The sequence below is a fragment of the Cygnus olor genome, chromosome 5 (assembly GCF_009769625.2).
Source record: "Cygnus olor isolate bCygOlo1 chromosome 5, bCygOlo1.pri.v2, whole genome shotgun sequence".
Taxonomy (NCBI): Eukaryota; Metazoa; Chordata; class Aves; order Anseriformes; family Anatidae; genus Cygnus; species Cygnus olor.
Window position 1 is genome coordinate 4,491,080 of NC_049173.1, and position 26,426 is coordinate 4,517,505.

At 42.4% G+C, this 26,426-nt stretch overlaps 1 protein-coding gene across 1 annotated transcript in view; it reads left to right on the forward strand.

Moving 5' to 3' along the window:
* PELI2 (pellino E3 ubiquitin protein ligase family member 2) overlaps positions 1–26,426 on the forward strand; it is a 77,225-nt gene that overhangs the window by 12,677 nt on the left and 38,122 nt on the right. Inside the window, exon 2 of the mRNA XM_040558673.1 lies at positions 12,036–12,165. Within this exon, the coding sequence (XP_040414607.1) occupies positions 12,036–12,165 (130 nt within the window). The remainder of the gene's footprint in view (positions 1–12,035; positions 12,166–26,426) is intronic.

Sequence of the window (26,426 nt, forward strand, 5' to 3'; positions counted from 1 at the left end):
CATCTTGTGTATGGGCTCAGTTCAGAGCCCAGGTTAGTATTCTGTTTCTCAGTTTAAACCTTAAATTTTCTGCAGGGCAAAAGTTGGACTTTCTAAGTGCTTGTAAAACCGGCCAAAAGTCCCAAAGGAGAAGTTTGTTTGGGATTTGTCCAAATACGAATGTTTCTCTATCAGACTTCAGGCTTGTTATGTTGTAATGGGTGGTTCCAGGAGATGGACTTGAAGTTTTACAGACTTAAGATACTAAAAGAGGCTGAGATGCATTTCTGTACATCTTCCCTGTCTTCTACTAACTCGCTTGGTGGTAAAGTGATGGCATCTCTCGCATAAGAGATTTCTACATAATGGAGGCAAACGCTGTAGCTCTTTCATATGTTTTTGATAGAGCTTTGGGAGGAAAGTAAAACAGTTGTGGGAGAACTTTACAGACAGTCTTAGAAGTATAATGTCAAAATTTTGACAGGGTAGTAAAGGAGTTTTTTTTTTTTTCTGTAATAAACATGCAATATGTTCAGGTGGGCAAGGCAAAAGAGGTAAAAACGTAGGTATCTGTCAAATGCTTACGTATGTACAAGTACATATAATCTATAGAGGTGTGTACATTTATTTATACATCCTCATGTGCTGGCAGGGCAGTGGGATGTGGCATCTCTTAACAACATATACTCCTCTGGTCAGTTGGAAACAGCAGCTCATGGCCCAGGTACCCTTATGGAGGTTGATTGCAGGTATAAAAATTGGTGAGGGCAAAAGGGAATCTCTTGAGCCAGCTGTAATCGGTTACTTGATTTCTGTATCCTTGCACTAGATCTCTTCAGAAATGCTTTGCTGGGGAGTCCACTTCCAACTGCAGTCTTGGGCTCATCAGCTTTGACTTCTCCAGCTGAATTTCCATTTGGCTTGCAAATGCTGCTTTAAGTCCTGTAATACTATTTGGGATTATAGCCTGTACTTTGGGAAACGCTGCTTTAAACAGATCCTTTGTGTTCTTGGTCTGGTTTGCTGTATAGTGCTCCCTTGCCTTTAAAATCAAAGAAATCTAGATAAAAAAAGAAAAACATATGGGGTGGCTTTTTTTAAAGCTGGTGAACAAAAATAGTAATAGTGTGCTGACTGTGTTTGTGGATGTTGGCTAAGGAAAAGATTTCCAAAGGAAGAAAAAGAGAGAACTATATGTGGTTTTAACTTGTTTTCTGTTCTACAAACCATTGTGCCACTTGTGTGCATTACTTCGTATCAGTTGGAATGTATAAATGCAGGTTTTCTGAAACTCCACTTTGTAGAGCCTAACCAGAAATAGGCAGGCTGGATTAGCGCTGCAAATAAACTTAGTGAAAATTGTGGTCCTCCAAGAAACTTAGCCGCTGCAGAGCCTACAGTGCGGCTTTAGGGTTTCGATGGTGGCATCTGGGTATAAACAGTTTAGCATAGTTGGCTTGTGACCGCCCCAGCACGTGTCTTGCTGCATCACTGACAGCAGCGTGCCTTCCCATCTGAAGACATGAGCACTACAAAGGCTCCTGTTTGAGCAGTCATTGACTGATCCGCAAGGAGCCGTGAGTGGGATTCTTCTGGAGATCAGAATCTGAGCTTCTAGAAATGAAAAACTTCAGGCGTACATCACTTATGTGACTTTGATTCATTCTCAGTAAGTGTATGCAAATACGTTGTGATTCCGAAATATTTATGGGGTTTGTCTTCTGAGATCAAGCGTCTGTAAAGGTTCGATGTTTATTTGATGTAACGTTTTGGGAAGTCCTCTTAAGGGAAGAAGAATCTCAAGAACTTTGCATTAAAGTGTAAGACTGAAAGACTTTGCAATTATAAAGCTATATGGAATCAGAATTGTTTTTTCTGATCAGCAGTAAGCATCTAACAGCCTTGCAAAGTCTTTTCCTGGCTAGAAGTGACTGATTAACTTTGTTATAGATTATGATAAAAAGCAAATGCCCAAGGATGCTGTGAATTAGTAAGCTGTCAGGGTATTTTAATTCTGAAGAAGATATATTGAAGTCTAGCTCTCTGCACTACTGCACTGTTAATTTCTGCTCTATTAAAACTTGGGGTGGAAAAAAAATAATCATAACTTCAGCTCTACAGCAATGTTTGCTTACCTCTGCTGAGGTTTTATCTTTATATCTACCTCATAAAATGCCTGTTCTTGGTTTGTATTGTTTGGAGAATACGAATTGGAAGTACAGACCTTTGGCAATAACACGGAATATTACATGCTGAACGTAACCATGGAACGAATCTCAGCTAAGTTGGCATGTCTGGTCCTACCGGGCGGTGGTGGAGAAGCCCTCTAAAACTTATCCCATTGGGAAACTTCCAGCCTGCGGATCTTGCTGGGTACTGGAAGGCAGAAAGGAAACCCCTTGTTTTTTCCCTTTACTTGCCTGCTCGGAGCAGGCCATGCAGTAGATTGCCTTGCCTTTGGCTGTGCCGCCCTGGCAGTCAGTGGTGATGCAGCACCGGCGATATTGAGGAAGCTGCTGTGTTATGAGAGGCTGTAACGTCTGCAGGTGCTACGCGGGAAGAAACCCAATTACTTATTTTCTAGTCCTGAGGCAAACATTTGGGGATCTGTTAAGCAGCTGGGATTGCACAGGGAGCCGTGCATGTGTAAGGCTGTCTTCCCTGGGAAAGTAAGAGGGATGTTGAAATGGATATGATTTGACATAAACGTTGCAGGTCAGGATACAGTAGCTGAGTGCTTCACTTTCTATTCAGTATGATGCCTCTGAGCTCACCTAGATTCACGAAATGGGTGTAAATTTTCCCTCTTCCTCTGTGCTAAATGATACTGGAATGAACCTGAAAAGATTCTTGTCATGCTTGAGTGTTTGAAAAAGCTGTAAGTAACAGACCCTGCAACTTCTTGTCTGCGGAATCACAAAAATATTACAGCTGCTTATGTTTGGGAGGATGAGCAAAAGTGATAGCTTTCTTATTTCAGTTATAAAATGTGAGCAGTCAAATAGTCCTTGATAGTGTTTTAAGGGGAGCATTTGGCAGTTTCGGAAATGAGTTGTCTGAGTTGTGCGTTTGGGTTAATGGCCCAAATGATGCTTTGCATCCCATGTAGCTTCTCCGTAGTGCTTAATGCAGTGAAGTTTCAGACATAACATGGTGTTATTCCTGTTCATTCCTCAGACTAAAATTTAGGCAGTTTGCTTTTGCACCTTCAAGTATGTATGAAGCACAGATGGGTTGGTGGGAACATGCTTGGTATGTCAGAGCAGGTATGTTTCGTCGTCTCTTGTCCCCCTGCATTACGTGAAGTCTTAATTTGTTTTAATTTTGCAACTTCCAGCCATTTTTGATCTGCTATTTAAGAAGAGACTGTAAATTGTTTCCAAGTAAAACTGTGTGTGGGTCCTAAGTCTGTGGTGTTTTGATTAAACAGACTTCCCCCTTCACTTCTTTTCATTTTCATCAAAACCCAGCTGTGCATTGTACTTTTCCTTTGAAAGGAATTTTCTGTTTATCTGATTTGTTTTGAATGTAGTGAAAGCTAGATCTCGCTTTATCATATCTATCTGTGTTTAGTTTAACAAAATGCTGTATCAAATAATTTCACTGGTATTTGGCTAGATTATAGATAACTCCCAGATGAATAGCGTTTTTTCTAGTATGAGAGGTTTGGGGTTGGAAAGAAGATTCGTTAAACATGGTGCTTTGCCCACCTTTTATACTCCTTTAGCTAGAAGAAAAAGCACGCTTTGAAATGAACTTGATTAGTTTATACCCTGTATTTTACCGTGCACTGGCATTGTTGGTTTTATGCAGTGGTGAATGGCTTTAGTTGACAGCTTTGGAGATGGGCTTAAAGCACTGAAGGAAATTGCCTCCTTGTTAAATGAGTGCTGGGGGGGAGCAGTAAAATGCTGGAAATAAGGATTGTTAAGGAAGTCATTATGTGAAAGAACTGATTCTCTTACCCTTTGCTTTCTAGAAAGAAAACCCCTTGCATTCTAATGCTCTTCTGGCATATTACTTATGTTGGAATTGGGATAATAGTGTCTTAAGTGGTTATAGAGTCTTGCTGTGGCTGTTTTTTTTCTTTTTTTCCTACTGAAGGTAGCTGCTCTTTTTCCCAGCCAGATGGCTGTGGATGACTGCTAAGAAATGTATGATGTAGGTGCAGCTATACTCGTTCCCGTCTCTGGCTGTAGTGTTTAACTGGGTTGCTTGGGTAGGTTTTCAGCTATTAAGTTGTTTGAAACAGTCAGGCTATTTGACTACTTTATTTGAAGCTCATCCTGAGGCTCTGGTAGTCTGCATCAGCATGTTCCTTCGGGCTTGTGAAGAGTATGAGCATTCATCAAACTCTTGTGCTGTTCGTATAGGTGTCTTGCAGAAGCCTATGCAGCATGTATCCTCCACCGCTGCTTCTTGAAATACGCATTTCCGTGTTGTCAATAATATGTGCAATTGAAGATCTTTTTTTTTAATAATCAAATTAATGTTACAATGCTAGTTGAAATTTCTACGGAAATATGTCTTTCAAAGCTGTGACAAAGGTCTGCTGTCGTTGGTTTCACAAGAGCGGGAAAAAAAACAAAATATTTTCCAGAAAAATTATCTGGGACAAGTAACAAACCACTTGTTAAGCAGAATTTGGTCAGAGTTTAAGAATTTTCTGAAGTAAGTTCCCCCTACTGCAGAAGAAATGTGAGATCACTTGCACAAATGTCAAAATTGTGGGTTTGATCAGATGTGGTCTTTATATGTTAAACGTAGCTGCTGTGATAAAACCTGACCCCTGTGCCCCTCATTTGGAGACTGGTTGCTTCTGCCACTTGGCTTCTGTGTTTGCCTGCTCTGTAGACTCCTTTCTGCATCAAGGAGGGGGAATATCAAAATGACAGGGGCTTGGGCAGTTTGAATGAAACTGAGTGTGTAGTGTGAATAAAGCAGATTAAAAGCAGCTCTTAAGAGATTAATATGGTATTTGTAAGCCAATAGTATCCTTTCTCTTTATATAGAGGTTGAAATTTTTATAGATCAGGTGTATATCTTCTCGGGTTGCCCATATTATGTAAGCTAAACAGGGAGAAGGGTTAGTCAGATGTATTTTCTCTAAATACTCTCCTCAAAAAGTAAAGACAACTTTTTGCTACAATGGCAGGGTTGTCCTGCTGCCTGTGGAGGGGATGTGTGGAGGAGTCGTGCTACAGCTGATCAACCAGCCTTATCTGAACCATAGTGTGCCAGCTCTTTTCATGACTTTGTGGGGTGGGGGAACTGGGAAGAGGCCACAGCAGCCAGGGATAGGTTCTTTCCCTCAGCCAGGAGCACAAACCAGAAGAACAACCAGTTCTGTTCCGGAATGCTAAAGGAGAAGCAAGGTCACCCTGGAGAACCCCTGCCACTTCCCACGTGGCTTCTTGTAGTGTTTTCGGTAGATAAGGTTCAGCTTAATCTGAATACCCTGGGAAGGAGGGAAGTAGGTTCTAGCATATCTGATGTGTTGCAGGTGGCTCTGAAAGCCTTTTTCACAGTGTGCATACCCGTTTAGCCATGTGTTCAGCTCATCCACACTTCTCTCTCTGATGAGAAAGAGGCTGGCTGCATTTGACCATAAAAGCACAATAAGGTTAGCGTAGAGCATTTAGTCAAGGTGGCTCCTAGGTTCTTAATGGTAGCAGGAGCAATGGCCCCTATCTTTTGGAGTATAGTAAAAACGCATTTGTAAGGGTCCATATCTATAGCAGACTTTTCAAGTAGTCTCAGTTTGACAAGTAAAAATATCCCCTCTACTCACTCGCCAGCCATGCCAACTCAGCCTTTGCTCTGACAGTCCACCTAATAATTACAGGGGTTATCAGGTCAGGCTGCATTTCACTGAACCACTGCAGCCTCTTCGGAGGCTCTAGGGCTGTACGGGTAGCACTGAGCTAGGCAGGCAGTCCTAAAACCTGGTGCTGAGGACAAGAGCCTTGTGGTGAGCACACAGGATTGATCGCTGTTCCAGAAGTACTGGAGAAGGGGATGCTTTCTAAGGTGTTTTATAGGGGTAGAATGACTTCCCAAATGCAAGTTACAAGAACGAATATTTGTCTCATGGGGGGGGGGGGAAATGCTGATTATAGCCACAACTAACTATTACAACTAACTATTCTGACATACCTTTCTCAGGAATAATCAAATTCACAGATGCAAAAACATTGCCTTAATTGGGGAAAGAGGTGAGACTATTTGGGACTTCAGAACTTGCTTGTATGGATTTTCTTGCTCTACAGGAAGGCTGCCTTATTAAGCTACTCTGCTGGTAGAGTGATCAGGAAGCATTTCTGCCTGTAGAGATGTCTAAGCCAGCAGAGCCTGAGGTGGAACTATGTGCCTTTCGTTCAGGACTTCCTCCGAGGTTGCTTAAACCTTGTGTTGGGTCCGTGGCTCTTGTTAATCAAAGGATGGAAGCCCTTGTCTTATCCATAGATTACTTGATGCTATAGTTAATAGTAACAAATTCAACTTAAAGCTACTTTAGTTAGTGCTGTAACTTCTTAGAAGCTTTTATTTGAGAGAGAAAAATCAGATGGGAATCGAGTCTTCCAGCACACGAGCCTGCTGTAAAATGGAAAAGAGAACAGGTTATTTAGGTTCCTTGGTGGATTTGGCAGGGAGAACAAGAAGCTTGCTTGGATCTCCCTTGTTGCATGTATGGGGGAGAGTTGTAACTCTGAAGACGTTGAAGTCCTAGGACACATCTGTTGAAGACACACAGAACACTGTTTGCAAGGTGGAGAGGGCTGGCTTTCCAGATTAACTGAAATGTTAACAGAAGTGTTGTAGATGGACTGGATCAAGTCCTCAAGTTGGGGATGGACTGGGTGACATCCTGCAGTTCTGTCTAGCTCCATCTTCTGCCATTCTGTGACCAGCAAGCAGGTGTATGCTTTCCCAAAGGTCCACGTGGTGAGAAGGGAAGGGTGCATCTCTGGAACACCAAAGAGAACCTTTTGGTCAGTCTAGGCTCCTTGAGCTACCTCTGCAGATTGGAAATAAGTAGACTTATTTTTGGGGGGTGTTGGCAATAGTACTCTCCTTCCCACCTCCCAGGAACTTCTGCGTTAGAGGGTTTTCTTGTAATCTGTGGCAGTCATCTGTGAAGCACTACAGTGTTTGTTAATCAAGAACCAGTCCTGCATTCACTGCCAAAACTTCAATCAATATTATTTTTAGAAGGAAAAAAGTAGAAAGTCCCAAACCATTCAAGTTACTATGCTGAAACAGTACAGTAGTTCTGTGTACAAAATGAATTGTTCGGTATGGTACAAAGGGGTGGTGTAAAGAATGAAATATCAACAGTTGAATTACCTAAAAGGAAATGTAAGTTCGTATATTTTGCTGTCGATATTCCATATATTGGAACTTTGTTTGCATTTTGTTATAAACTAGCATGTGGACTTTTTTTTTCCTTTTAATCTGTGTTCAAGAAAGTAAAAGTTGGATGCTTCAGCAGAAAAGGGCTTTCCAGTTGGTCAGGACTCTAGCCTACAGTTGTGAAAAGTCCTACAGTTGGATATTGGCAAGGTGAATGTATCTTTAGACTTACAGTGTTGTAGACATCATAACTCTAGGCTCACAGCACTGCCAAAGGAATCTTTCTGCTGCCCCTTGTGCTTTTTTTTCGCTTCAGTGGCCTCCCAGTGAACGGGGGAGCAAGGTATTGATGTGGTTTAAAACTAAATTTAAAGCATAAATCTGGTTTTATTTCCAATTCATGTGAACCAGGGAGGGAAGATGGGAACAAAATAGCAAATGAAGGGTGGAACTGCCGCTTTTGGCAGCGGTGTTGGCCCCCACGAGTTCAGTGATGGTTTAAAATAAAAGTGTAAGCCCAAACTGACTTTTTGCTCTGTGCTGAGCATCTACTGCTGTATGATACCAAACACGGCATCAGAATGTACTTAAAAGGAAAAATTCACTCAAGCCTGACTTCACAAGGAAAGCTGTTGCTAATACTCTTGCGGCTTTGTTGTTTACCGCAGCAAGGACGTGCTCTGGGTAGCATGTCAAGCTGTTCGAAGCTGAGGCTCTGAAATGGGATAGTTTGCCCCTAAAAATTTTGTGTGCACTGGAGCCCTTGGTGTTAGTGAGGAAAGCTAGGTGAAGTCGCTCCTGTTTGCTCAGTGGAAGTATTACCGGTGAAAATTACTACCTGACCTGTTTGTAGTCAGTCTCCTGGGAGGTAAGTTGCATAGGTATGAAGAAATGTTTAAGTTTTATCATAGTTTGTATTTTCCTAGCATTTTAAAACTTGGCTGCAAGCAGCAGCTTTTGTGTATGGTAGCTAATAGCTGTTCTCCCTCATCTTGGGGGTGACTTCCATGAGTTGAAATCAAACTTTTCTAGGTGCAGGTCAAGATTTCTAGAGCTCTTCCCCTGAATTACAGGGGTCTTGCCTAGTTCCTTTTAAAAGGAGAAGGGGGAAAAGAGAAAAGGAGAGTGCGGGGACCCAAGACACAATTTGTGGAATAAGCATCCCATGAGCATTTCCAAACTTGATGATCTTTGAAGTAGACCAGTAGGTTGCTACAAGGCTAGTGGAAAACAGGAACTTGCCGCAGTGCTTGGCCTGTGGGAGATAGCGTGTGCGGTCTTGCTCTCCGGAGAGCGGAGGGGAGGCCCTCGTGGCGTGTCCCGGCCCTGGGAAAAACGGGACGGGAGTTTGCATGTCATTGTATAGCAGAGTCCTCCCCAGTTTGATGTAAATCTGTAGGGAACTGGCTTTGTTAGTGGTGGTGCCCGCAGCCCGTGCCAGCACCACTCCCTTATTTGCAAGGAATAGGGCTATCAGCAGAGAGCTGTCCCACGAGGTTTCACAACGCCAGCTGTCCCGGGATTGAGGAGTGTTTGGACGAAGCATGGAGCTGTTCTTACACCTGCTGTGTGGGAGCAGCTGGAGGGCTTCAGGAGCACCCCTCAGACCCGTGAGGGAGCAGGATACCCTCTGTGCAGGTGGATTTCTCCCAGTACAAGTTTCCCTAGCTGGACACAGTGCTTGCTTTTTGGCTGCACGTGGACGCCGCCATGTCCCTCACGGCAGCTCAGCTCAGAAGGCTGACAAGCCTGGGCCAGCGGGGTGGGTGCACGCAGGCCCTGCTGCAGCTGGGGAGATCCCGTGGCCCTAAAACTGGCTCCTTTGTGACTCTTTCGTGGCTTTTTTGCCACTGGGGTTGTTCAGGAGGTGGCAGGGAAAGATGGGGCCCAAGCGCTGTGGGGAGGGCTGGGCCGTGGTGCACAGCTTGAGAAACGTGGCCTGGAAAAAATGAACTCGTCTGCTGGCTGTGAAGGGGGAAGAGGCAAATTCTGATGCTAATTTTTTCTCCTGGGAAATACACAGGTATGCCGGTAATTGTCCTATCTCCTTTTTAGCAGCGTCGGATCAAAATTAAACTTAGAAGTCTATAATTAAAGCATAACAAATAGTAAAAACTACTTGAGTCCTCCTGCCCTTTTCACAAAGGAAATTTAGAAATTGGCACAAAGAGAACCTTTGTGAAAAACTTGTCAGTGCTAATCAGGACGAGCGAATTAAACTTTCACTTTGCTTGCATTTCCTTCCTATTTGAAGTTTCCAAAAGGCCTTTTAACCTTGAGTGGCTTCTTTCTTTCCTTGTTTAAATTCCGCAAAAAAAAAAAAAAAAAAAAAAAAAAAAAACAAACCAGAAATGAAATCAAGTAGCCTTTCCAGTTATAACTGCTTTGTGTATATGAGGGGGAAAAAAAATAACCCTACCCTCCTGGTTTTAACTTTCATTGAAACTGCTTAAGTTTGGTGCTGTTAAATAGTTATGAGGACAAAAATGTTTAATTACAGAATATAAAGCTACTGATGGTGCTATTTATATACGATTTCTTCAGGAGTTATTGGTTTCTTGGGTTTTCAGGTACACATACTGGTAGGATGAATATTGTCTTTAACTCTCCTACAGTAAGAGTTTCTGGCGTGTTTGTGGTAATAGCGTCATTGAAAGACAGCACATGTATGTATCTGAAAAGATTCAATTTGCAGAATCAAATCACTCACGTCTTGAGGGCTTGTATTCGAGTTGCCTGTGGATCATGTTAATGTATTTTTCTATGAAGCGGTCTCTTTTGTGGTGAGAATCACCTGTGTTAACTGAGTGCGTGTGTAGGGTTAATAACAAGTTTTCTGATATGAATAGGCATGAAATAAGTAATTTACTCCTGGTGTTCTGCTGTGTGGGGGAATCTTTGTTAATATTCCAGATACAGTAATCTTCCCTGTGAAAATAAGAGTGGGAGAACAAGTTCAGCTGTAGCCCAGCTGAAAAACTCTTAACTTCTTGTTGAGTCATAGGATCATGTTTTTAAATATTTATTTAAACAAACCTCAAGTCTGGTTTTAAATGTTTTAGAATATTTAAGTCCTTATGTTCTAGAGCTTAAATTTGAGGCTGTAATCTCCAATCTGTTCTCATTTGTGCTCATGAACTTTCAGTGGTCCTGCAGCTCAGATCTCAGGTACTCAGATGTTGTTCAGGAGAAGTTTAAACTATTTTTCTGTGTGAGGCTGTAGCCTTCTGCAGGGCAGTGCTGCAGGGCTTCAGCAACGAGACTGCCTGGTTTCATCCGCTGTACTTTTCTTTTTGCAAAAAGATTCAAATCTCTAAGAACATTTTCTTGTTGAACAAACTAGGTAGGTATGCATGCAAAATGGTAATGATATGAAAAGTATAATTTTGGGCTACTGCATTGCTTTTTCCTAGTCAGCAGTTGTCAAAGAATTTCTCGTACAACCTGAGCAATGGGTGACTGTTGGCCTCCTGTGGGGCTACAAACAACTTGTTGTAATCTGAAAATAGTGTGGTGGATGTAGAGCTGAACTCCTTCAAAGTGCAACTTTAAACAGATGAGTTCTCCTAATTTTTTTTAACCTCTTTTGCTTTTCAGGGAGTCTGTCACCTTTAAATCTTCCTTTTCCTTTTCCTGTCCAGATTCTTTTCTTTGTTGTGATGTTAGCTTTTAATCTCAAAGGCTGTAGGAGAAGAATAAATGTTATCTAGTATAGAACAGACCTTCCCAGTAAGACTACTGAAATCTGGAAGCGGAATTGCAGCTGTAGTTCTTCAGGGAAAAGTCTGAAAACTCTGAAGATCAGGTATGACAGAGGCATCTGTGCTGTAAGTCCAAGCCCTGAGAGAGCTTCACAGATCAGTTGCAAGTTGTCAGGGATGTTACAGGTGAAGGTGCTATGATGAGAAACGTTTACCTTTCCTAGATCTTTGGGGAGGGGGAAATGTGATTTCCGTGCTTATGCACTGCAAAGAAACTTCGGTTGGTTCCTTCCCTGGGGAAGGAATTATCCCCTTGAGGCTTAATGCTTCTCTGAATAACTTGTCCGTCGGGGCTCTGTCCTGGGAGAGATGAAAGAACTGGTGAAGGCTACTGTGCTACACCTGATAAAGGCTGTTATTAACAAGTCCTCAAATAGTCACATGAATTAATAACACTCATGTCTTCCTTCGTTAATAATAAATGAAACCTTTATGATTAGATTTAAAAAAATCCTATGTGGCTAGACTAAAATTCCATTTCATTTAGTTTGAATTGCCCCTAAATTGTGTGGGTTTTTTCCTCCAATCACTCCTTTTCTTCCACTTGTCTTCTCTCCTCTTACGTGAGCTGTGGGGAAGGGAATGGTAGGGTAGAGCAGTTTTTCAAACTCCCCATGTCATGAAATTGCAGAAAAGATTTAGAACTTGTTCTTCCAAATTCCTTTAATTCTAGAGGTGAAGAACTATTTCTGTGGCTGAACAGCTCACTATCATTTGTAGTTGATGACCTTATTAGCGATGAGTAAAACTTCAACCATTGGCAGGAAAGGAATGTTGGAAGGCCCATAGTAATTTAGGAAGCAAAGCTTACTCTGGCTGTTACTTGTTTTATAACCACATCCTTGAAATTATCAGGATATTGTGACCAAATTACTGCTTTCCTTTTCTGTATTCTAAATTGATGATGTTTATTTAAATGACAAACTTTTTGTTTCATTCTAGGTATAATGGCTCCCTCCCTAATGGTGACAGAGGACGCAGGAAAAGCAGATTTGCCCTTTATAAGCGACCTAAGGCAAACGGAGTTAAGCCCAGCACTGTTCACGTGATTTCTACTCCTCAAGCATCCAAGGTATGCAGCAGTGAGACATATTTTATTTTTCTAGTGATCCTGGGTTGAGAACAACTCATGTATCATAGCTGCCTGATTTAGGTTGCTGTTGGTTCATTCCGTGGTGGTCAGATACTTGTTCTGATGAAGTCTGCACTGGATTTTCTTGGTAGAGATGTGTATCTTTAATCCAGTTACTTATTTAAAATAGTCCTTAACCTCAGGTATGAGTTAATCTGACCCTTCTGCCCTTGTTCAGAAAGCTGATGGATTTATCCGAATCATAGAATAGTCATGTGATGCAAACACAAGTAGTACTTATTTCTTTTTCACTGGAGTATAGGATTAGTGTGTGTTTCCTCTTCAGGAAGGTAACTCAAATAGTGTTTTTAAACAAAATACAAAAAACAAAACAACAACAAAAAATGAAACAAAAACTCAGTGGTCCCTATAGGCCGTTCATTTTTGTTGCTAATAATATTGTGTATATTTTCACCTGAGGCCTAGTGTAGGGAAAGAAGGAAAAGCATTACAGTAAATATATTAACATAGTAACTTATTAACATACAGAATTGTCTTGGTTAAAGTTCTGTTAGTAGAATGCGTTTCATGGTGCAAAAAGTCATCTTAACCTCTCTCAAACCATTTTTGCCAGAAGCAAAAAGTAAGTAGAGTTCTGGTCAAACCATAGGTCAGTCCTCTGGTGACCCTCACAAAAATGGATGGCTTATGCAAGGTATACATCACTTCCCCAAAATATGTACTGGGGAGAGGGACACCATACTCTGATCTCTTAAGTGTGCTCTCTAACGTGGTTAAGAGAAGAGTATTGTTTAATGCATAGTGTATGTTGTTTTCTTTCATAAGACATACCACGCATAGCGCCCACCCAAGCATGTCAAAATGTACCATATCAGGTTTTTTTCAAGACTTTACAGGGCTTGCATGGTGTAGATGAATATGTAGTCTTTCGGGTGTGTGTAAATATTTTTCAGCATTCATATTCTTAAAATAAAAGTATTGGTGAGTTAAATCTTCCTGATGAAATCAACTTTCGAAATAGGCCTGTATTATCTGTGTGTATGTTGGCAACCCTGGTTTGTTTCTTAAAATTTAATAAATTTAAAAAAACACGTTTCACATAGTTGATGGAAGTGTACACATACTTGCACTGGATAATCTTAAGCATTTGGACTTCAGATAGTATTTTGGCATTTGATTTTCAAAATATTTAAACACCTGACAGATACCACAAGGTATCTGGTTAATGTACATCTGCTGTGTTATTGTAGTGCAGATAAAATATGTGCTGTACAAATTAATGTCCTTATAAAGATAGCATAGGGCCTGAGACATTGAAGTGTTTCCTTCGAGGATCTGGATTCAGGTGGCTATGTCAGGTTGAATGTATTCTTTTGCACTTTATCTGAACCCTTATAAAAGAGCTTTTGTGTATTTATACTGTTGTCTGGGGCAAGGCTGGTGGGTGTGTGCCAGCACAGTGATGCAGTGGATTTCAGTTAGTGCTCTTTCAGATGCACAGAAATGACGTTTACATTTTAAAACACTTTTTCTTAGGCTTTTCTGACATCCTAGACACCAGAGTCTAAATCTGTTTTTCCAGGAATGGCTTCTGCACACAACTTCTGTAAATGATTCCAGAAATGCAGGGAATTACAGAATAGACAGTGAGATGCTTTGTTCTTGGAAAATAATGTGCAACTTGACCTTAAAAAAAAATCTTTGTTCTGCTCTCAATCTTTCAGTTTAATTCTTGTTTAGGGAAGAAGAAAAAACAGTGGGAACATGTACTGCACAGGATATTACAAGTTTCCTCCTTTACATGCTCCCTTGTAACTTTTCAGATATGAGTTCTCCGTTTTACTTTGCTTGTTTGTCACTGCGTGAACTGAATCTTTGAGTAGAAAGAAACACGTTATTCCTGGGCTACTGATACTTTTTTGGTGGTGGATGAAGCTCTGTCTCCATCTGTTTTGTCATTGCTGTGGCATGGATCCTTGAATGCTCTGCCTAGCTGGTTTTGTGCTAATTCTGTTAATGCAGCAGCTCAAGAACTGTTGACTGTCACCAATTTTAAGTTAGCATGTCAGCTTGAAAACTGCAATAGATCATAAGAGCGTACTTGTCATGTTCCGTTGTCCCTGCTATGCAGGTGTCAAGGACAGCTGGAATAGCAATGGTTTCAACAGTAAATTTAGCTGGGATAATTGCATATGAATCAGTGCCTTTTTGTTTTTTCCCCTGGAGTGCTTGTTTTTTGCCACTCTGCCTTCTGGAGGTGCTGAAAAAGATAATTTGGAGTTGTGTGGCCTTCTGAGGATTTCTGAAGATGTATGGATATATTCTGGGGGAAAGCAATATATTCTGGGACTTATTACATGGGGTGATAAGTCACAAGTTTTTTTTTCAGAGTACTGAAAACGTATGCATACGTATTTTCAATGTTACATACTTCAGAAACTATTTTATTAACTCTGTGCTTAGGCACCATTCAGGGAATTTTCTGGTGTCATTCTTTCCCAAAGCTCAGGCCATTTGTTGGATACAGGCTATTCCAGCAGGGCCAAAATTGGTTGTATTGCAAGAAAACTCTTAGGCTGTCTCCGGCTTGTGGTATATGACTGTATCAAAATCATCAAGTCACAAAACAGTGTATCCTCACTCTTCTTAAAACTTGAATGTAGAACAGGAGAGGCCATTACTTGCATTGGCTTGAATCTCCTGATGAAGAGGAAGTCTGTCACCAGGTAAGATCGTACGAGCCATGAAAACCTTCTGTGACTACTCAAATCTTAGGTGCGAGTTTGTCCATAGCTCATCATGGCATAGTTAGAATTGCTGGGTTTTATTGTCAAGCTTGTGAAAGCAACAGTGAATAAACTCAACCAAACAAAAAGCCTTTAATTTTGTTAAAAGTTTTTTTTTTTTATTTGGTTGAGTTTAACTGTTGCTTTCATATGTAATAGTTAAAGCCATGGAACTCAGATCTGGGTCTGCTGGTGTGTGATAGGGTTACAGGCTTTACTTAGGCAGAAATTTTCCAGTGACTGTGGAACTTCATGAAAAGTTACATCCCCCCTCACTATAATGACCTGGGAAGGATGAGATGTTAAAATAGAATTTTCTGGGTTTCTTGTGTTTTTTCTTTGTTTTGTGGGTGGGTGTTATTTTTCATCTGGGGTATATAAGTATGTATGTCTGGCAAGGAAAGAGGGGAAAGAGGTGTCTGGCTGAAAACAAAACCAGCTTAGAACAATGTTTGAGGACGGTATGTCTGTCTTACAGATCTTAAGTGGGTGACTAATACGCCCTGTCTAAATAAGACCCTGATCCCGTTTTCTGCCAAGCAGAGATGTGCATCTTCCCATACACATCCAATCTGTTGGTTCAGCGGGCTGTCAGGTTAATGCTTTCCCCCTGTGCAAGCAACTCTTTCCTCCTCATCACAGCCAACACGAGCTCCTTGTTGGCTGCTGCTACCTGCAGTTCTTCTCCTGGCACGGTGGGAGATGACTCCTCCAGTTCTGCCTGGGTACGGGCTGCTGGCACCGGGCACCAGCAGTGCGGTTACTGGCAATACCGAACACCCAAGTGATGTCATTGCCCACGACTAGTTATTTCTGCCTTTAGGTTTCTTTATGGGTTTCTAATGCTTTGGAACCGCTTTCATGGGTGTGTAGGTTAGAAAAATGAAGCGCTTCATGCGCTCGAGTTACTCAAAGTATGCCTTTTGGAGACATGAACTGTGCACGGGAGTTAAGTGGTTGACATTAGCCCTCCAGGTTTCCCTAGGATTACTCGGGAAGCATGAATGAATTCTATTGTAGCAGTATATAGGAATTAACTATAACTACAGTAGTAGCGTACTTGCTACGTGAGACCTTCCAGTGCATTTTACTCAATGGGCAGGAAAATATAACCAGCAAGTACCACAAGTACTCCTTTCTAACAATGGGTTGCTGTGTTTTGATACCCAAACTTTCTTGTTAGATATTAATGCTGACTTGATAGCAGATTGCAAATGTCCTTTGAATTGCTGCAGAGTACAAAATAAAAAATAAATCTACCTTTAATATCCTTTTTGTGGAGGTATGACTTGGTATTTTTTTGTCTGCCTTGGGATAAAAGTTTTCCTTTGGTAACCTGTGGTAGATAAAGACAATGTATTTTTCCCCTATGAAATTAGCGTTTCAAGCTGACTGGGAAAGATCTTTCTGACTTCAAGTCCAATTACCTGCCGAGCTGGCTTCTGCCTTGTGCTATCACAACAGCAGCTTGTATAGTCACTGGCTGGGTTCCTGCAGCTCACATCAAGTTTCATGCTGCTACTGGAAAAGAACAAAATGCAGCCATACGAGTAATTATCAGGTCAGGGGAGAGAGCTGCAGTGTGTGCTTTGAGTGACTGGAGAAAAGGAACGCGTTGGATTCTTGTGGTTAGTTATCTAATGCAGCTTATTGCTAGTGCTTTGATGTACTTTGTGAATTCTGAGCAAAAAGGCCCCTGATCCTTTTGGAGCTTGCAGCTTTTGGTGCTGCTTCGGGATGAGAGCTGTAAAGCTTGGCTGCTGTAAAGGGGGCACTATGTGTCAGTGGCTTGTCTCTTTCCTCTTGGGCTTATTTTTGGTGTAATCAATTCATGGAGCACTAACTTGTTCTGAAGTAACTTAATCACGTGTCTTGAAAGTCCAGAGTTGTGCAGAGGCAGTTTTTTCCTGGCTCATGTGCTTGAATAAGGGTTTCCTTAGTGTTGAGTGTCCTTTCCTACTAAATGAGCATCATCCTAGCATGTGCAGTCCCTACCCCTTTGCTCTGGAAAACAGTAGGGCATGGGTAAGCAGAAGAAAATGGTTAGACCCGTTTCATTAGTACGGTTTAATAAATAACGTACTTTGTTTGATGCTCTCCTTCCTAGGCTTTTGGGACCTATTGAACCGAATGCATGTCAAAGGTTTTGGAAAATCACTTTACAATGTTTCCTAACATAAACCAGATGCTTAGTGAAGGAAGGGGAATTAAAATTGCTGAGGACTACAATTACTTTTTTTATGACTTAACGTTGTTTTTGTTTTTCATGCTCTCCCTTCAGAGGGTAGACAAAAGATCAGAAAATGCTTTCCTTGTAAACTGTTTAAACTACATCTGCTATAAATCAAGAAGATTTAGAGGAGATTCTTCTTGAATTCGAGCGTCCTTTTGGAAGTGGAAGAAGGAAGTGCTGAAGGTGTGCTGTGCATTGTGTTTCCCCCCAGGCACTCCCATTTCATTTTCCACAGGGAGCCAGGCTGTATCCTGCCACAGCACAATCAGGTCACAGCTTCCCTTACCCCGTCAGAAATAACCCGGGGGAGTTCAGCCTCATGGAACAGGATAGCTGGGTGAGCTGGAGGCTGTGCATCCCAGGTGAGCTTAAAGCTGCAGTGGGAGATCAGATGCTGCAAACCGCTGCTGCCAGTCGGGGCAAGGTCTTCAGCTGCTCTAGCCACTGGAAAAGCTACCACTAGGATCTGTGCTTCTGGCAGCAGAGCCACTTATTTTACTGAAAGATGATAATTTCACTACTTTAGCTTCAGATAGCATGACTTGGTTGAAACTAACTTCTTCCAGTTTGAGTGGGTTCTGCAAGTCCGTCCACACCCCAGCACGTAAACACCCCTGTCCCCGATTCAGAGTGGAAAGTTTGGGCCATCTAGTGTAGTGGTGAAGCTGTCCTGTTACACGCTTCCTTTATTCGTGCTCTTAATTGCCTGGAATGGATCTGGTCTTAGAGGTGCATGGGCTAGTCTTAGCTTCTGAAAGGTTGAGAGAGAACCCGAGTCAGGGTTGTGATCAAATGAGTCTGTGTGGTGGTGTGCTGCTCCTTGAGCTTTCTGTAGGAGAGAACACATCATCGCACGTTGGCACTACAAAGCGAGAACCTCCCCGGAGTGCCACAGGCAGTGACAACCTGCTGTTGTGTTCTAGGGTTTGGTTTGGCTGTGCTGCAGCACGATTACGAACAACCTGGTGCCTGTATACAACTGCTAGCAGCATCTGGGACTGGGAGCATCTATACTACAGGAATTCCCAGCTTCTGTTTTGGAAACATGCTTCCTCACCTCTGTCGTGGGGGGACTTTACACAGACCTGAAGTGCGGCTTACACGTTAGGTTTGAACTGCAAAGCACCCGCAGGGAGAGAGACGGTTGGATTCTAGGCTGTGCAGAATGTGGATTTATGGCGTGCGTTACGCAGAGAGCCTGTCCTCGCCTGAGATGTGTACCGCAGAGCTAAGGCAGATGTTCTGGCGCTGTGAAGAAGCATACGGCCGTCTGCATACTGTTCTTGTATTACCATCTTTCAGGGAAATTGAAGGTTCCTGGAGCGTTTGTTGCTGATATGTGCATAGGTGGTTTCGTGTTCAGAAGAAGAAGCGGTGAAAAGAGGAGCACGCAGCCAATAATGGATGTGGTTTTTTTCTGGTAACCCAAACTGTGGTGTCTCAGGGAAATTGCCTTAAATGGGTAAAGCGCTGTATTTTGGAAAAATGAGGTAGCACGTACTCAGTCACAGCAGTACGGAGCAGCTGTCCTGGAGCAGAGGAGCTGGAACTGCATCAAACAGTAGATGAGACTCCTGTGTTTTAAGGGTTTGTTGAGAGGAGCAATTATTTGGAAAACACAGGAAGCGATTGAAGCCTCATGGGCCAACAGAAACTTTTCAAAGAAACAAAGCGCTGCTATTCCTGTTTTACAAATTAGAAAATAGTTATTTTCCAGAGTGCTTTGAGGTTTTGTTGATGGAAAGAACAAAATCCAAGTTTCTTTTTGGGGGGTGTCTTACAACATCTGTAAAAGGAGCAATTAATTTCATCTGTTCACTACAAGTGCTAGAGGGGTGACTGAATTTCGAGGCTATGAGATTCCTGTTTCTGCTGTTTGTAGGTCTCTGAGAAGTGTTTTTGCTTTATTTTAGATGTAGGACTGCCTCGTTTTGGGGTTCTGCAGTTTCGTTTCTACTCAACAACAAAGATGTCACAAAGATTTTTAGAAAATGGGGAGTACTTTATCAGGATGATCACTTTGGAAGGGATGTAGCCATAGCAAAGCTCTTACGATAATGCTTCATTCACTGAACCCTCCAAGCTCTTCAGTGTTAACAAAAATAATCAGTGTTTGGAGGTCATAGGAGCAACTCAGAATTCCTTAGAACTAAGGATTTACTTCCACAAGGTCACTGTCTTTTTTTGGATCATCCCATGAGGTGGCCTTCTGTAGAAACCAGCTTGTCCAGCCATTGGTTCCACACCATACCTCGTACTTACGTGACCTCTTCATGAGACTGTGTGTGTTGTGTACAGACTCGCCTTTAAATTCTGCATATGTCTCCTGTCCGTAGTGATTCTGCCAGTACTTCAGGAACTTCAGGACTCTGCAGATGCCTGCTGTGAGATAATGTGTGTGGTAATATATACTTTGGCCTTCTAATTCAGTAACAGCAGATGCCTATCGCTCTGACTCGAGGAAGCTAATTATAGGCCCAGCACTGCCAACTTGCTCGGTTCCGCAGTACTCAGTTTTCCTCCAACTATCTATCAGTGCGAGTTCTGAGTTCTCTCTCCTCCACCGAGCTCACCACAGTCAGGGAGTGATGGATGATCTCTCCTCAGCTTTTTGATATTGGCAAGCAAGGAGAGGTATCGCTCCCTGTCAAGCGGAGAAACTGGATTTGGTGCACTGAAGTCGGATTTACATTTCCTCCCCTAAAACTCTCACTCTGATTACTGGCCTGGCATTTCTCTGGCTGCTCGTGGAATGGGACCAGTGTCTTAGTGATCTGTCTTGGGCTGGACTTCTTCTGAGGTGCTGCTCTCTGCCTTGGATGTTAGCTCTGGGAACGAGATTTCCCTGGGAATTGTTCCTGTTTTCTAGGTTTAAGATACTGAGATGTTTTTCTTCCCCTTCTGCTCTCATCCAGGACAGGGAAAGAAGAAACAAACATAGCCTTGATTTACTTATTTTTGACGTGGCTCCCATGTGACCAAAGGTACTCTGGTTCCTCGGCTGCAGAATTGTTTCTCCTCTAAGACCTCTCAGCTGATGGGATGATTAGATGACAAAGCGTTCCCAGTTTGCAGTTTGAATAGCTCTTGTGTCTGAAACAGGAACACTCAGCTTCAGTTAAGGATGCCCTCAAGAGCAGGGGAATGTGAAAAGAACACTAAACTCCTCCTGGTGATAAAGACCAGGTTTTATGCGTGCTCTGCAGCAGGGCAAACTTCTGTTTTTATTGCCGGTTAATCTCAAATTCAGTTAAGTTTAACTGCGGAGATGCCTTCTTTTGTAGGTTCACACTTATGGGGATCAGGACTTCATGGGACCAGAACTTGCATGTTAACATCCCCGATGCTCACCTTGTTTCTGAACCTGCTGCAGCTTGCTTTACTCCATCTCTTTGAGGGATTCTCCATAGAAGCTGGTTTTGGGGTGGGGGTTACAGCATCTAGGGATAAGAGCTTCTGTCCCTTTCCCAAGACAGTGCTTTTCCTAAAAAGCTGCTGTTTCTCAGACTTATTTTCAGCTGAATCTAGAGTTTACTCCACCTTTTCCCTCCCTGTCCTCATAAGTTGCACGCATTCTTGAATGAGGTATGATGCTTTCTCATCGCCAAGAGTAAATTCGTAGGACCAGACACTCCCCATAAATATCCAAAGGTTTTGTGATATTGATTTGTGTGATATTCTCATAGCTGTATTAAGACCATTGTAGACTCTGTGCCTTCAGAATGGTTCAGCTCCCAGGATTGGCCTCAGTCACATGGTACCATTGTAATATAACATTTGCCAAAATACAGAATCCTAGAGTCATTTAGGCTGGCAAAGACCTTCAAGATCACCAAGTCTAACAGCCTACCTGACCAACCAAGTCCCATCACTAAGCCCTGTCCCCGCATCTCAGTGCCACGTCCCCACATCTATTCGGTGCCTCCAGGGATGGGGACTTCACCGCTACCCTGGGCAGCCTGTTCTTGTGCTTGACTGCTTTTTCCATGAAGAAATTCTTTCTGATGTCCAAGGCCACTGGCCTTCCTGACCATCTGGGCATGCTTCTGGCTCACGTTCAGTCCTAGATGTTCCTGTTTGTGTCTAGATGCAGCACCTGGTGAAGGCTGACCTTTAGTCCTTTGCTGAACCGTGGAGCCTGGGAGCCTTTTCCCCACAACCGGGTCTCCACCTCGTCTTGCTTGGAGTCTCACTGGATGGAGGGACGTAAGCTGATTGCGCAGATAAACACCCGACCTCTCTTTGAAGCTCTTCCCTTCGCAGCATTCTGTCTGTGCATCTGTTTAGCATGCAGCCTCCTTCAGAGTCCAGAATTCCAGAGGAGGTAATTAAGGAGATGATGTGGTTATGAAAAAGTGAGGGAAGGGTATAGTTTTCAGCTTGAGGTTTGAGAGTGGTGGCGAATGTTACTAAAGCAAAAGTTCTTTTATCCGTTGCACAAATGCCAATAAAGTGCACGAATGGTCAAAAAATCTTCAACAATAACGGTTGGATTTCTTTAGGTAGGATTTCTCTAGTGTTCACATTCGATGGTACTACTTCATATATCCAAACTTTAGTTTCTTAATTTTCTACCAGAGCAGGTTTGGAGGAAATGCTGAATAGGACAGTGAATGACTACAAACCCACAAAACTTGCAGGATGACTGAAATGAACTTGGGGTGGGCTTTGTGGGTTACTTTTGATGCTGGTCATCACAGTGAGTCTTTTGTCTGAATTTTATAATATTAAGACATACAGAAACGTTTTCCTCCTTTCCTCTGTGTTTTTGTATGCTAGCATTTAGTCTTCCACACCATTTTCTCGCTGCTTCAGCCCACCAAAGAATCCTCCAGTGCTGCGGGTCAGCAATAAGGCAGTGCCTTGGTGGTCCAGGTGGGAGGCAGGCAGGAACAAAGCTGACCTCACTTCAGCACGGGCAGCTGCTCTTATTTTGTTCCAAATGAAAAACTGGCTTTGGAAAGCTGGATTGCAAAACTAATAGCTCATAAAGTGTTCTTCCTAACTTCTCCCTCCCCCTCAAAGCTTTCTCGTATTCTTCTGTGGTGTTTAATCACAAAAATGACTCTGCTGCTGTTGTAGTGTAATAAAAGAAGCTGTAAGTCAAAATGTTGGCAATTTATTGCAGAGACTGCCCCTGTTCTCTTAAAATGTCACTCATACAATCTTGACTGTAACTGAGAAGGACCAGCTATGGTTTACTTGTTCAACAAAATATACTTTTGTTCTTCAACATAACATTTGAGTACCCTTGTACTAGAGTAGCACATAGTGCTAGAGCTGTGTGTATTACACACCTCGTGATGCATCTAAAAACACAGGACTCTTCCTGGGGAACTTCTTTTTTCTGGGAAATAAAAAAAGGATTTCAAAGAGGAAAAGCTGCATATCTGAATTCCCTTGGATGTTTACATTTACTAAAGATCTCAAGTAGATTGTGAAAAATCTGTCTCTTGAGTCACAGTAGCTCCATTCATTAACTTGAAATCTTTTTCCAGAAGTGTTTCTGTGAAATATCTGCGTAATGTGCAGATGTAGATGGTGCAATGTATGTTTAGCATAATTTTTTGTAAACTGCTTTTATGGCTTTTGCTGTAGAAATATTTTAGGGATTTGGAAAAAAAAAATGGAAGCGTTCCAATCATTTCTTAAATAATACTGCTTAAAAAAGAAAGCGTTCAAATCATTTTTTAAATAATACAGCTTTTTTGACAGAAAAGATTCGTGGCTTTAAATCAATGGAAATAAACTTGTTATTGTAAAATTTGGGTAGAGGGTTCTTTAACTTTAAACAGGAGTATATGCTCTTTGTTTGACCTACAGTAGCGTACTTTGTTCCAGCACTGGATGTCGGACAAAACCCCTTTACAATCTAACAGTTAAATCCTTTGGCAGAACACTTTTCTTCCTGTTTGCTGCAGGGCTTTAATTCCAGACGTTCAAGTTCAGAAGGCTTTTTCTCAAGGACTGGGCTTGAGGAACATCCCCAAATCCTGACAGATCAGGTTTGCTCCTCCCACGTGTACTTTGTAGCATCCAAGCTTAAATTCTAATCCATGGTGCTCTAGGATTGATAATCTCTCTTTTGGTATCTGCGTACTTCCTGCTGTCCTGTCTGCTTTCATTTCGGTTCGCCTTGTTTTGTGGCTCTGCTCACTGGATATAGACTCCTGGTGTGAAACACCGTCCAAGGCTTTGGAAATCAACATTTGTGCGATAGCGGTGGTAAAGCAGAGGCATTTCATCACTTAATCAAGTGATGAAACCTTTAGGAGAAATTTCCATTCCGTCACCTTTAGGAGGAGTTTCCCCTTTCTGCAGTCGCATCCTCTTCCAGATGAAGATTTTATTGCTAAGATGAAGAAGTAGGGCCCTGACTTTTCCCTGACAACACTCAGTTTTGTGTAGAAAATAGTTTGATTTAAACTTTAGGCATAATGGTGACCGTGTGTGCAGGTATGTATATATGAATACCAAATACTGATGACAAGGGAACACCATTCTATACCGTGACTGAGGCTTTTTCAGACTGTAGTAGCAACTTGTTTTATTTCGTGGCAGTGAAGGTAACCACGTGTAGCTTTAGAAGTACTCAAATGCGTGCTTTGAAAGGGGAGTGCAGAGACATCTTCCTAGGTCAAAGGTTTAGATGGCTTCAAACAAATCACTTAAAAAAAAAAAAAGAGGAATGTAACAAACAGTATATCTGCCTCAGGTAGGATTGCAGGCTATGCAAATACTGAGAAATGATAGTTCTGCCTCAACAAGCAGACATTACAGCTTTCACGACGCAGTAATCCTGCCTGTTTCAGCCTGGCGCACAGCGCGCAGCCCCGGTGTTGGTGGCAGAGCATTATTAGTGTATTAACTGATCTCTGATACCCAAGTATCTTGCTCCCAGCTGTAAGCATATCAGCCCTGCCTAGCACTGCTCTGAATAAGCCACTGTGTACTAGCTAAAGACAAAACACTGCAGCAGTGCTCAGAGGGAGGTACAACAGAGGTAGTCCAGCGCTTCGGCAGCCTACCTGTTTCAGCAGCTCCTGTTTAAGGTGGTGACTGGGGTGTTGAGGCCGCTGTGACTGGGGCTGTCTGATGCTCGTGCCTGTGTCAACACTTGCAGCACGTGGAGATGCCCAAGCCTGAGTTGGTGTTGCTGTCTCGGTGAAGGAGGCTCGGCCAAGCAGCATATGCTGTTTTACAGCAAGCTTTGCTCAAGGCTCCGCTGGCTCGGTAGCGGCTTTGGCATCAGGTACGTACGGAAGGTCGTTGCAATTCACCTGCTGTAATCTCAGGCTTAGCCACAACTGAAGGTGACTCCAGAAGGAACTCGAGCAAGTTTGGGTGCAGTGGCAGTCTGACATTCTGGGGAGCATTATGCAATCTGTTGTCCTTCAGTAGCTGTTCTGCCAAACAGTCGAGGAACATCTGCAGAGTCTTTTTTTTTTTTTTCCCCCCCACGTATTCCTGCCATGATTCAGGTTCTCCTTGTTCTGAACTCTAGGAAGTCTTCTGCAAGGAAATGTCACACCCAGAATTGTTTATTAAACATTCATAGCTCTGTTCACATTTAGGGCTGGCTTTATTAGCCGGATGTTCTGTCCTAAATACAGTGATTTACTGGCTTTCACTGCTCTTTCATTTGGCAATTTGTGAACTGAATTATTAGCGTGAGTGAAAGATGACAAATCACAGGTGCCTCGGCTCCCTCACTCTGTTCAGTGGTTCAAGATTTGCTTCAGTCTTGGGTTTCTCAGGCTCTGTTAACAGGAAGGAGAGAGCACTCAGTAATGTTTGCTACAGGTACATAATGTATCTTCCGTGTCACTTGTGTAACTTTTCAGGTTGTGCATCAATCTGTATTTGAAGGACAATGAAGATAAAAAGACTTTCTTTAAAATTAAAATTTCCTCATTTCAGTAGTAAGGATTTGCAGTCTCAATTCAGTTGCTGTCCAGAGTGTTCACTTTTATTTGATGTGATGGTTTGCTGCTTATGCACTTCCTTTTATCTTTGTTTTATTTATGCACTAGTCTAGATACCTCACTCATCTTGTTCCCACGGTACGTGACTAGTGCTGAAGGTAACTTGCAGCCAAGGCGTGGAAGCGAGTGATTTCCAGTTGTAACCCTTTCTCATGAAGCATCTCTGCATTTAAATCTGCTGCTTTAGTGCCAGCTGACCAGCCAGCGTGGTATCTGAGTGCTTTTTCCTGCAGACTAGTAGAAGACAGAGTGGAATGAGGTTATTCTTTGATGCTAGGCTAACATAATGTTGTCAACAGCAAACAATTGCATGCGGAGCAGAAAGACTGAAAGCCTACTGAATGTCTTGGCGTGGTCAGCGCTGTATTACTCTGATTTATGATTGTGCCTTGCTGACTGAGTATATACCGCACTTTTCACTGGGGGTGGGAAACCCTTACCTTTAAAAACAGGGTATGTGGTTATATTAAAGTGCTTTTGGCAGAAACTGAGATCGATACCTGTCTGGGGCTGGTTGTCTTGTCGTGAAGCATGCAGTTGGGTTGGTTGTGTGTGTAGACAGGGCGAAGGCTTGCTTTCTGATGTGGCGCTCTGTGCGAATCGCTGCGGAGTTGCTAGGCTGGGAGCTAGTTCCAAGGTGCCAGGATTTTTAAAGCATTCGAAATTTTGGGGGGTGGGGGGATATATTGCATTAAATACTTTAACAACTGGAATGCAGGGTCTGGTTGTAACAGTGTTAAAAGAATGCACTCTTATTTTTTTATGTCAAGATGACAATGTGGAAATAAGGTGAAAAAGAAGCTTGCAGTTTGTCATTTCCCCTTACACATAATCTGCTGTGCATCTTCTGAAAATAAATACAGTATGTAGGTAGTAATAAGCCCTTCTGCAGTTACTCTGCCTCCCAGCACACCTCCCCACTCCCATCCCCTGTCGACTGCTTGTCTCGTGGTCCTCTACTCGGTGCTCTTTTGTCATGGGTAAGGGATGCCAGGGGTCATGAGGTTTTGTCCTGGTTGGCCTATTGTAGTCATCAGTGAGGTGCCTTTGCTGAGCTTTTTAGAAAAATGCACTGAAAATTGTCTTTTTGGAGAGAAAAACGTCAAAACTCTACTTACAGGTTTTTAAAGAGATTTTTCCTTCTCATTTTGCATTCAATATTTAAAACATGCATGCGCTGCTTAGCTCTCGCTGCTGTTTTACTGCCTTGTTCTACTGGAGTACACGAGGTAAAAA